The 12,601-nt window shown below is 47.1% G+C and overlaps 1 protein-coding gene across 4 annotated transcripts in view; it reads right to left on the bottom strand.

Moving 5' to 3' along the window:
* Positions 1–10,381, bottom strand: part of Srgap3 (SLIT-ROBO Rho GTPase activating protein 3) — a 221,545-nt gene extending 211,164 nt beyond the window's left edge. For 2 of the 4 annotated variants that reach the window (XM_076940219.1, XM_076940220.1), the window contains exon 1: positions 9,501–10,381. In XM_076940219.1, the coding sequence (XP_076796334.1) occupies positions 9,501–9,567 (67 nt within the window). In that variant the 5' untranslated portion in view covers positions 9,568–10,381. The remainder of the gene's footprint in view (positions 1–9,500) is intronic. The other 2 variants (XM_034512327.2, XM_034512325.2) reach the window with 1 other exon arrangement.
* Between the last annotated feature and the right edge of the window lie 2,220 nt (positions 10,382–12,601).

The raw sequence follows: 12,601 nt of genomic DNA on the forward strand, positions 1-12,601 counted from the left end.
AGCCAGAGAGTTAAGTTGAGTACCAAAGAGCCAAGCAAGTGGCTATCCAGAAAAAAAAAATATTCTGGAAAGAGGGAAGTTGGAGACGTTGAGGAGTCAGCAGATTCCAACGGACCAGGAAGCAAAGACTAGAGAGAGCAGACAGGCAAGGGAAGAGGTGAGACTGTGGCTTTGTAAATCCAGTCTAAGGTCCTTGATGAGAGACCTCAGAAGACACTACTGAGGGACTTTAAACAGAGGATATCGGACTAATATCTGCTAAAATGCCCTAGTGTTGAGGGACAGGCCATGGGGACAAAAGAAGAGAGGGAGACCAATTAGAAGTATGGCTATCAATGGGGACAAGTCTGTCTCCTGGAAGTCATTTGTCAGTATCTGGAGAAGTTTTTCGTTGTCACAAATTGAGGCAGGTTGGTCACTGCTATCTAGCAGGCAGAGCCACATTATACAACTAAGTTCTCTCAACCAAGAAAGACCCAGGTCACATTGGTCCCACCAAGAGCTGGTCAATGTCATACTGTGGCCAGATGAAGAAGGAACAAAAGTCTCCACATGCAGAAATAGTCAAAGGTTTCCTACATATTTCCTAAGCCACTCCTGCCCCTTTCCAATCCAGAGCACACCACATTTTCAGTTGGCTCAGGGATAATATGGAGAAAGAGCCAACTCTGGGCTTCCGGCTTTCAAATGCTTAGTCCTTGGGAAGAAGAGAAAGAATGTGGGCTGGCCAGAGCTGTAGCTCAGTTAGTACAGTGTTTGCCTACTATACACAAGGCTCTGGGTTCTACAAGACCTAGAATACATGAGTCCCTGTCTAAAACAAAACAAACAAAACACCAGGAAAAATGAATGTAGATAACATCGTTAAGAGGTCTGGGAAGACCTCAAGACCAAGTGGTTAAGAATGCTTACTCTTGGCCGGGCAGTGGTGGCGCACGCCTTTAATCCCAGCACTTGGGAGGCAGAGGCAGGTGGATTTCTGAGTTCGAGGCTAGCCTGGTCTACAGAGTGAGTTCCAGGACAGCCAGGGCTATACAGAGAAACCCTGTCTCAAAAAAACAAAACAAAAAACAAAACAACAACAACAAAAAAAAAGAATGCTTACTCTTGCACAGGAGCCAAGTAGTTCCCTACACTCATATCAGGTGGCTCACAACTGCCCATAACTCAAACTGCAGGGAATCTGACACCCTCTTCTGGAGCCCTTAGGCACATGCACTCACACATATGCATACACACACACACACACACACACACACACACACACAAATCTTTAAAAAAAGAAAGCCTGATCTCTCAGAGTGAGAATATCACCTTTCCTCTCATTTTATGCTATGTACACCCATGCATATTCACATGCATGTACAAGTTTGTAGATAAACATCTCCTATGCCAGAGAAGAGGGTTAGTAAAATAATGTGAATGTAGAAGTCATGGCTCTATAAGAAAAACAGTTTTGTTCTCTGCTCCACCCGCCACAAGGGAAGGAAGGTGTAGTAGTTAGCAAACAGATTCATGTGAACTGAAAAGAGACAGAACCTCTGTTAGAACAGAGATCAAGGCTCACAGGGATGACCAAGATGGTCCATGGACAATCGTCCAGAGTCAGTATGCATGTGAATGACATGATGCCCCTCCATCTCTGCATGTTACATGCAAGAAATGAGGAGAGGCATCCAAAGGACAAAGGATGATTACTAGCATGACGCAGTAAGACTCACTAAGAAAGATGACACCCTAGCTCTGTAGCTGACAAATTCAGACTGATAGTACATTATAACCAATGGTCCACAATGCCTCTGGATCTTAGGCCATGGTCCTAGAGGAATCATCAGAGAGACCCCAAATTGGGCCCAGATGTATCTCTGTCGCCATCCAGCAAAACAGAGACATGACATGGAAACCAAGTGACAGAAGAAAGAAAAGAAAGTATATTTCCTATGCCTCTGAATTGCTACCAAGATTGACTCATTCAGTACTGCAGGAGTCATGGGCTCCCCAGTTTTTATCTGCACAGTTGTCACTGAGCACAGACCACATAATTCTAGGAGCAGTGCAAAGTCCACTGAAGGTACCTTGAACATCCCCTACCACCACACACGTGGCACTGTCACACACAGACAAACACACCCACACACAGCCTACAGGCAGCACATGTTGCTCAGGACACAGCTGTTTCCAAACTGCCATTTAAGCCAGTAGCTGAGCACTCTGCAGCTGAAAATGTCAAAGCTCACATGCTGTAAGTGACCACAAAGCACCACATTGACATTACTTAGCAGAACTGGGCATGCGTTTGTTTCCCTCAGCCCCTCTTCAATCTGCCTCCTGAGAAAAGCACGGCAGGAATCAGGGAATGGGGTGATGGACAATAAAAAATACATGGATAATTCATGAGTGATATGGGCTGACATGTTTCAAACCGTGAACCAAGGGAGTATCTCCCAAACCAGTTGGGAAAGGGGGCTTTCAGGGTGGACAAAATTTGGGGAGACCAATCTGATCTGCAGTTCACCCCCAACACTGCCAAGGGTGTCAGAAGCCCTGAAGGGAAACAGGCCAATTTCATCTGGTTTACTCTAGAATTTTCAAGACCTATCAAAACACACAACTATTTTTTTTTCACCCAACACGCCATGTTGCCCGAACCAGCATCTTATCTTCCTGTTCCAGTGGAAATTGGAAAGTGGATTCTTTTTTCAACCTAGCTTTGCCAGGGTTCCATGAGGAGTCTGATGCAATTGATTTTATTTCTCTAAACTTCATCTCTTCGTCTAGAGAACTGGTGAAGTAGAGGGGTCACAAAACAAGAGAAAATGTGATCGCCTTCCTTGGCTAAGTAAAGCTATACAGACCAAAGCATGGCCAGTAACACTACCTACAGAGTGGATGACTAAAGGAACTCAATGGGAGAGGAAAAACCCTCAAGAAATGGCCAAAATGGACCCTTGGATCTACTGATGGGTGGCTGGAAGGACGGCTGCACCCCATCAAGACTTATGCAGGACCTACTTACTAGCTCCCAACACATCCTTCAGCAAGTCTCTACTAACAAACCCCAGAGACAAAGTGGGAAGCTCAGCAAACCAGGAATATTTCTTTGCACAGTAAAGCACCTCCTCTCAATAAAACAGGAAGTATGATACTCTCAACCAAGTGTTTGTATCCTACAAAATGCATATGTGAGCATTACCCTATCTCCAATAATGGTACTGAAAGGTGAAGTATAAGGTGTGGGTCCCTCCAGATGTTGAGCGCTTGATCTCTGTGGGCATGCTCTGAAGAAAGGCCAGGTGAGCAGACAATAGGATGCAGCTGTCTACAAGCCAGGAAGCGGTCTCTCACCAGAAACCTAATTTGCTGGCACCTTGATCTTGGAATTGCCAGCCTCCTGAACTGGGAGGAAGAGGTAAAAGCCATGTAGCCAGTGTGTCTTGCTGTGGCAGTGCAGGCTAAGGGAGGTGGCAAAGAAAACACTTTCCAATTACTCTCAGCCAGTTGTACACTATGCACACCGAAGAAACAAAGATGGTTCCCTGCATGTTTACCCTTGGGAGTTCATGGATGAGGGTCTAATCTCTAGATTTTGAGGAAGAGTAATAATGTTTGGGATAGAGAGGTGGGGGGCAGGGGAACTATTCATTCTGCCTAGGAGAGCTGGGAAGGCATCATATGAGGAGGGAGACCATCCAAGCAGCCTTCAAAGGGTAATGGGGATTGAGCAAACAGAGCGGAGGCATTGGAAGGAGAGTAAAGGCATGAACTAGAAACAGTTGGTGGTGGAGGTGGATCGGGGAGCATTTGTCGAGGGAGAAAAGGAGATGTCTACTATACTGATAAGACTAAGGGTTTGTCTTAGAAAAGGCAACAGAGTTAAAGAGGAAGGTGGCTGAGGCTCCACTCCCAGGATTTTTACAGACTTCAACTTAAAGGCCACAAGTTGTGAGCTGCCAGCCAAATGGGCTGCCTCGGCCCTATTTCACCAGGGTGTTTGCTTAGAGAGGGTAGAATTTTTAAAAGTTGGGCCATCTTTTAAACAACCAAGAGATTTTGTTTCAGTTGAGCTTTCCTCCCAACAGTGGGAGAACTACCTGCCCAGGGCTCACATTCCAGTCAGGCAATGAGGAGCTGGAGCGAGCGGCACTGGTGCCTCAAAAACTGCCCTGTTGGCCATGGTCCCCACCACTCCACACAGTTCTCCCCATCCAGTGTGCTTTCCTTCGTTTATCCCGTTGAGATGCTTGGAGGCTCTCCAGTCATCCCAGGGCACATGGAGGAAGCTCTCTGCAGGATTTGAGCTCATTCTGACTGTTGCAAAGTTGTATTGTGGGTTTTCTTGATCTTTTTTTATTTTACTGTCATTTTCTAAGGGAGGTCTTAGAAAGTAAATAATGCATCCTACACTTTTTCTCTCTCTCTCATGAAGTGCCACACAAGGCTTGAGGACAGGTCGATACTCAATGTTGGTTTAATGAGTATATGAACAACTAAGTAAAATACACTCATGAATGCTTATTCTTCTTTCCCCCATTGTGATGCTTTGTATGTGCTTGGGCCAGAGAGTGGCACTATTAGAAGGTGTGGTCTTGTTGGAGTAGGTGCGTCACTGAGGGCATGGGCTTTGAGATCCTTACCCTAGCTGCCTGGAAGTCAGTCTTCTAAGTCTTCAGATGAAGATGTTGAACTCTCAGCTCTACCTGTACCATGCCTGCCTGGATACTGCCATGCTCTTGCCTCGATGGTAATGGACTGAACCTCTGAACCTGTAAGCCAGCCCCAATTAAATGTCGTCCTTTATAAGACTTGCCTTGGTCATGGTGTCTGTTAGCAGTAAAACCCTAACTAAGACACCCGTTTGTTTGGGTTTTTTTTCACTTTTACTATTAAAAAGTTGGCCTATGATAAATATGAATGTTAGTAAAGTCAGTCCCTGTGCTCCTGTTTCAATTCTCTGTTGGGCTGAAATGGAAACAGGAACACGGTGAGTGAACGTGACCATTATGTCTGGCAGCAAGAGCAATTAAAGCTCAGGGTACTGAGAATTCAGCAGATAAGATCCCCAAATGCTATCAGTGATCTCCGAGGGAACTGTGGAAGACAGCAGGGAGGCCAAGAAGCTGGGGACTTGCAAATGTTCTGATTTTCAAAATGGGAACAGGCGACAGCCTGCCAGTTTCCGGCTAGAGAATGTAATGTCACTCTCAAGCAGATTGTAAAGGGACACTTAAGAGCACCTAAGATAGGAAGTGATGTCTGTTTGGAGCCCGTGTCAGGGATCTGAGAATGAGCCAGCTCAGATCCATCCCAACCCCTAGCCTAGGAGACCAGAAAGGCACAGACAGAGCAGAGAGGCACAACAGACATGCGTGGCGTAAGCAGTGAGCAGAGCTAAGGGCTAAGGAAACACCTGGGATGGACTGGTAGAAGTATAACAGGCATCATAAAAGGGGGACAGCTGTTATCTTTCTTCTACCATATTGACAAAGTTCGGAGAGTAGTTAAACCTTTGGGGCATCCTTTTGGAAAACCTCTTTAAAAACATGAAGCTCCCCTGCAAGTTTCTGGCACCTGTGGAAAAATTGAAAACGTGGTCAGGCTGAAAAGTGGCAACAAATGGTTGCACTCAGGTATGCACTTGGACAGGATGTGTGTCCTCAGGTCCGTCATAACTGTCACTACTTCTTCTACTGCTATCAGTAAGGTGTGCCATCTTTCCTCTACCCTGCAAGCGCCCTAAACATTGGGATTTGCAACCCAGGAAGCAATAGGGCCAAGGTGAGGGAAGGACTGCAACGTAGCCCTGTTGGTTGGTAGAACGAACCGGTTCGCTTACCATGAAGGAAGCCCTGGGTTCAATCCCCAGCACGACATAAACACAGCGTAGTTATGCTCTAACCCTAGTACTCAGGAGGTGGATGGAAGCAAGGGGATCAGGAGTTCGAAATCATCCTTGGCTAGACAGTACGAGGCCATCCTGGGCTACATGGGACATCCCCCCCCCCCCCCACACACACACACGGCCCCTAAATACACAAGTGAAACAATGAAGACAGCAAACAGTGGTGGCTTGAGTTACCAAAGCAAAGTGAAGTACAGTCAGGGGCACAACTGGAGGCTCCCAACCCCCAAGGAGTGGACAGTCACAGAGACATGTCTGTCGTGTTCTAAAAAGTCTCCAAGAAGAAAAACCTATAGAACCATTAGGTGATATCGTCTAGGAAAAAAAAAATAAATCCATGAGCCACAGCTATCACAGGTATACAGTCAGATTCTATCACAGGTATACAGTCAGATTCAGCTATCACAGGTATACAGTCAGAGTCAGCTATCACAGGTATACAGTCAGAGTCAGCTATCACAGGTATACAGTCAGAGTCAGCTATCACAGGTATACAGTCAGAGTCAGCTATCACAGGTATACAGTCAGATTCTATCACAGGTATACAATCAGATTCTATCACAGGTATACAGTCAGAGTCAGCTATCACAGGTATACAGTCAGAGTCAGCTATCACAGGTATACAGTCAGATTCAGGCATCTGGGAGGTAAGAGAAGGCTGAATCTCAACATGTTTCCAATGGAAATGCCGTTAGAAAGTATCCATCCTTTGTTAAGTCAATGAAACTTAACATCATTTTGAAAAATCAGAAGTTTCCCTCACAAAATTCGCCGTCTATGAGATCTGTCTAATGAAGTAGACTGTTTGTACCAACCTGGCCAAATGCCAGGAAGACGGTAACTGGCACAAAGCATTATTTTTGCTCATGGATCAAACCTTCCTCAGAGACAAGCCACAAAGGCGGAGGGAGGAAAGTAAGAAGGGAACAATGGAACGCCATCAAGAGGCCACCAGTGCCCAGCACAACACTGCCATCTGCTACTGACATCAATCCTTCAAGGGGCTGTGTCAGTCAGACAATGTACTGGGGACACCAGGCCTGGGAAGATACCGGCCTTGCGACCTTGGGTAAGTCATTGAGCACTGCCAGGCCTCAGTTCCTTATCTCTGAACCTAGACTCTTAATAAGCCTTTTGTATACCCTGTGGGCCCAGAGCAGCAAAGGCTGGGATTGAGCCCCAGAAACTGGAGGTCCCTGGATACATCAATCCTTACCAGAGTAATTAACAAACAAGACAGAGGATGGAAGCCAGGGCCTGGAACACGCTAGACAAGTGCTCTACCACTGAGCTACATGCCAGGCCAGGCCAACAAATAACACGTTAGAAGGAAAGATTTCAAAAGGCCTCAGGTGCAGTGATCCTGTGATCTGAATCTTTTGGATGTCAACTACAAGTGGAAAAAAAAAAATTAAACTCAACCAGAGTGTGATGACATACAGAATCTAGAAGAGACCAGATCTTTTGGCCAAATTTCCTGAAGAAATTCCTTGCCATTGCCTTGTATGTGCTGGGCAGTCGTTAAGTTAAAGGTGAAAGGAAGTGAATTTGCTGGAACAAGTGACATTCCGTGAGTCCTCAGGAAAGGTTGGCTGCCTGGTGCTTGCCTTTAAAGAGGAGAGAGCAGATTTCCTACCAAGAGGCTCACACTATCCAAACATCCCCTTCTCTTGTCTGTCATAACATTTTTTATGGGAATCTCAATTTAAAAAAAAAAAAAAGTAGTCAAGATAGTCTCAAAACATGTGTGTGTGTGTGTGTGTTTTGAGAATATATATATGTTTTAACTGTGTGTGTGCATGTGTGTGTATGTGTATGTTTTGAGTATATATATATATATATATATATATATATATATGTTTTAACTCTCTCTCTCTCTCTCTCTCTCTCTCTCTCTCTGTGTGTGTGTGTGTGTGTGTGTGTGTGTAAATTCACTCCCTAGAAAGAAGATATACAAAATTGAAAATTGGGTTTTGTTTTGAACAGCTGGGTGAATCCCAGTCTCTGGCAGCTACAGGGCTTGTTTCTCAATTGTCAGCAAGGCTGCTGATGCATTTAAGTCACTGTTTCTGACACTGAGCTGAAAACTAAGGAGGAGGCCAGGGAAGAGAAAAGATCTCTCTTCTTTATCCCTTAGATCTACCCAGGGACGGTTAACATCCCGGCTGGGCCCACAACCAAAGACAAGGAAAACACAAAGCCCCCACCCCCACCCCCACCCCACCCCATGCCTGTTCTCCAAAGCTTCCCCCCAAACCAGAAGGTTGAAAGCAGCACAGACAGGACAGACAGACAGCCTGAGGCTACTGACTTCCTGCGGCGTGGAGCCCTCAGGCAGCATGGAAACAGGCGTGGCATCCTCTGGTCACCAGAACCTCAAAGCAGCACCCTGCTCAACAGCCTTAAAAACTAGGCCTCCACACCCACTGAAGATGCAGTGTGCCCACTCTGTGTGAGACCACAACACACCCCGTGTCGCAGCAAGGAGAACCAAGGACTGGAAAGAAAATGGGTGCTTCGAGCTACAGCGAGGACTTCTCTCCTGCACAAGCTCTGCAAAGGGGAAACAGGGCAAGGAACCTTCAGCTCTTCCTACTGAAGCTGAGCTTAGAAAGCCTGAGGGTGGAGGAAGCCCACCGTCTGGCCTAAGGGCAGAGGCTGCTTGCCTTCTTTTAGCTGTGCAGCTGTGGCCCTTCTCTTCCTCTCAGCTAGCAAGGATTTAGGGAGCGGCTTCTGCAAGAAGTGCGGGTTCTATGCCACCAAAGCTGGAACCAGCACCCAAAGGTCATCTCACTCTCCTAGAAGGCAGACTTTTCTCAGAACCACAGGAGTCAAGCAGCACCTACCAGTCCAAATTGTACACTGAGGTGTTGGCTTTTAACCAAAGCTGATGACCTGAAACACCGGTGCACAGAAGGACCAGGCTGCACGCTGGAAGATAATACATTTTCTGCACAGAACTCTCTCTTTATGCTTAAATGCCTGCATTAGTCTGGATCAATATGTCCCATAACAGTTAATCCATGGCAACTCAGACCAGGCAAGAAACGCTGACAAAGAAGAGGCTACTTAAGGATGCTGTGCCCCCTCTCCCCCAGAGCCCATACCCATGCATTTGAATTTCAGCTCAGAGAAAGCAGCAGAGGCAAAAACAACCACCAACAAAAAAGCCTGGGGAGAGCAGGTCAATATATATATATATATATATATATATATATATATATATACACACACACACACATAAACAGCAAAGGGCTTTCACGGTGGTAGTGAGGGGGGAGGAGGCCTTGACTGTCAAAACGGGCCTTCGAGTGACATATCACTGCCAAGATGATGGAGTACCGGCGACACTCCTAAAGTCCCTTCCTCACACACCTGCAATGCAGAGATTTCTGCCCTTTCTGTAATTCATGCTCCCAGCCCAGCCGCTATCTGCAGTGGGAGCCAGTCTGGACTTGTGCACCCAGCATCCCATCCTCCTTACAATACGATCACTGCTGCATAGCAACTTCTCAAGAAGGCAGGGGGCCAAAGGAAGAGACAGCAGCGGGAGAGACAAGGGGAGGGAGAGAAGGCGAAGCCCCTCAGCCCCACGGCTCACCTTTTATTTGGGCTTCATATTCGGCAATGATCTCTTTGTCTTTCTTGAACTTAGTTTGAGATGACATCTTCCGACGTGGCAAAAAGACCTGACAGGCTGTTTGATTTATTTCTCCCTTTCTTTCCAAGTCCTCTCCCAAGCCTGGGTAATCACACAGCAATGGTTGATTTCACAGGTTTCAGGGCTAATCTCTTTCACTTGGCTGCAGAGCCTGGGTTGAAATCCTTCTTCTGGGAGGAAAATGCTCTCTGCTGGCAGGGAAATGGCTCTAGTGGCTTGCTCTGGTCAGCTCCTCTTGCAAAAGAAGAAATCACCCTGGGAGTACCATAACCTGCCCCAGATTTCCAGGATTTTTCTTCCAAAATAATAATAATAGCAGCGAAGAGCACACACAAACACACACGCACACACATACATACATACACACGCACAAACACATTCACGAGTGCATACACACACTCACCCAGACACGCTTCCACGCAATTGTGCTGTGCACACACCCATCCACACCACAAGCGCGCGCATACACACACGCGCGCACACACACATACACACACACCCTCACTCACACACACAGACCCGCTTGCTCACTCATACACACACATCCACAAGAGGCGCGGCGCCTCCTGGGTCGTGTGGCCAGTCTCCGGTTCGCTTTGGAAGGCTCTGCTAAGGAAATGGTCAGGTTGCCAAAGGACCGGTCATCTCTCATCCTCCCTCCGGTCGATCGGCGCCCCGGGTCTGCTGTCCGGTGAGGATCAAAACCAGGAGAAGGAGATGGAAGTTTTCCCGGCTGTAGCGTTTTAGCTCCGCTGGACCCAAGGCTGGACTGCTCACCCTGCAAAGCTGCCTGAGCTCTCCCCCACCGCCCTCGTCACTAGACTCCGCCTCCCGGATTTTAGAACAACTGACACATTGTAGCCTACAGGAGAGCTGAACCGGCTGCAAGCAAAAAAGGGAAGAAACGCTCACAAAAGGGAAGGCGGCAGGAGGGGAAAAATCAGGTTGGGAAGGCCTGGGAGGCTCCTGCAAACTCCAGCTAGCAGTAGTCGGGCTGGAGATTTTCTAACACTGGAAGATTCTTTTCTTTGCGTTGTGAAAATGAATTCAAGCCCTCAAACCAACAACTATATGACGAGTTGTCACCCTGCCTGAGACTCTAGCAGAGGGCCAGATGCATGCAGAGGAGGGCACTATTTCTTCTTCTTCTTCTTCTTCTTCTTCTTCTTCTTCTTCTTCTTCTTCTTCTTCTTCTTCTTCTTCTTCTTCTTCCTCCTCCTCCTCCTCCTCCTCCTCCTCCTCCTCCTCCTCCTCCTCCTCCTCCTCCTCCTCTTCTTCTTCTTCTTCTTCTTCTTCTTCTTCTTCTTCTTCTTCTTCTTTTTTGAAAGAATTACTTGATAACAGGGGCAGTGCCAGAGGTTTCAGCTTTGCAGAGAAATCTGGTGGGCAGGGCTGCCTTCAGGCTCAGAGAAGGTGGGACAGCGTCATTCTGCCTCCCTAGCTTCAGTTTCTTTATCCGTAAAATAAGCTCTCTTTGGAGACGCTTTAATGGACAATTACAACAAATACCTACAAAAAGCTTACCCGAAGCCGGGCAGTGGTGGCGCACGCCTTTAATCCCAGCACTTGGGAGGCAGAGGCAGGCGGATTTCTGAGTTCAAGGCCAGCCTGGTCTACAGAGTGAGTTCCAGGACAGAACACAGGGTATTCAAATGTAAAGAGCTTTTGTGGGGTTGAGCAAGAACAGAAACAGTTTGGCCCAGTACCCGGCACACAGTAAGCTCCCCATAGATAGTAGCAACTATGGTAACCCCAGCATCCTAGGGGGTACATCCCATATAAGTACCCAAGTGTCCTCTCACAGGTGACAAAGCACAAACCTACATGGTGGAAAATGACTTACCAGTGCACCAGCATTCCAACCCAAACAACAGAATCCACCAGTCGTAAAGACTCAGTAGGAGTCTCCAGCATTTCCTTAGAGAGTCCAAATCTCATTGGCATTTCAAATACTTCAAACGATTCAGTGTGGTAGGTCAAACTGGCACCAAGCACCATAGGATGGCTGACAATAAACTGTCTTGAGGGAGTCTTGTTCCCCCAGAGTTCATTGAAAGAAACTTCTATCACTTTCTCAAACTAGGTACCGTCTTCCACTTTTCCTTCTGGCTTGGGTTTAGAAATGAACAGATTGAAAGAAACTTCTATCACTTTCTCAAACTAGGTACCGTCTTCCACTTTTCCTTCTGGCTTGGGTTTAGAAATGAACAGGTTATCTGCACCATCCCCTAATGGCTCCCCGAGGGAAGGTGCAGCTAGAACAGGCCTGGAGAGGTAGGTAAAGTGAGATGGGGTCCTCCGGCCTAGTGATCAGTGGGCCAGCACTAAGGGCTCAGTGGGGAATGCACAGAATCTGCCTGAGCAGAAGTCCACCTGGTGAATCATCAGCTTATTATAGCTCTGGATACAGAGACAAGAGGTCACAGAGTTCATAAGCAGATGCCACAGCCCACATCCTTCTGCCTCACCCTTCCCAGGGACATGTAGGCCCTCTGCTATGCAGAAGCCACAAGTGTCATTAGAGGAAGATATACTCAGAGATTAACCTCTCTGCCTTAAGCCTAGATCCTCAGAGAAAAATAGAGTTAGTCCACTATGCCCTGGAATGTGAATACGCAACTAACCAGATTCCTTCCTGTCTCTTCATGAGCCTGGAGCATATAAGACTAGAGCAGGTGACTCTGACTACTCTCTGTGGCTGCTGGGAGCAGGAACCTAGTACATGACAATTTTAACCATGAGGAGAATTGTTAAACCACACATGCATGTCGGAGACTCACACAGAGCACTGAGCCACGGGAAATGTCCCAAGGAGCCATAAGACAATAAAGGGAGATGTGCCAGAAAATGCCTGTTGACCAGCAAGGGCTGGGTTTCTGTCTCAGAAGGATGGTGATTTACAGTCTGACCCAGCCACACCCAGCAGTGTGGCCTCCATAAGTGGCCTCTGTGCCTTCTCAGAACTTCAGTGTTCTCGTCTATCAAATGACAGTTTCATAGCGATCCCACCAAGGGCCAAGCATCGGAGCTGGGGGCTTCAC

Source organism: Arvicanthis niloticus, chromosome 9 (genome assembly GCF_011762505.2).
Source record: "Arvicanthis niloticus isolate mArvNil1 chromosome 9, mArvNil1.pat.X, whole genome shotgun sequence".
NCBI classification, from domain to species: Eukaryota; Metazoa; Chordata; class Mammalia; order Rodentia; family Muridae; genus Arvicanthis; species Arvicanthis niloticus.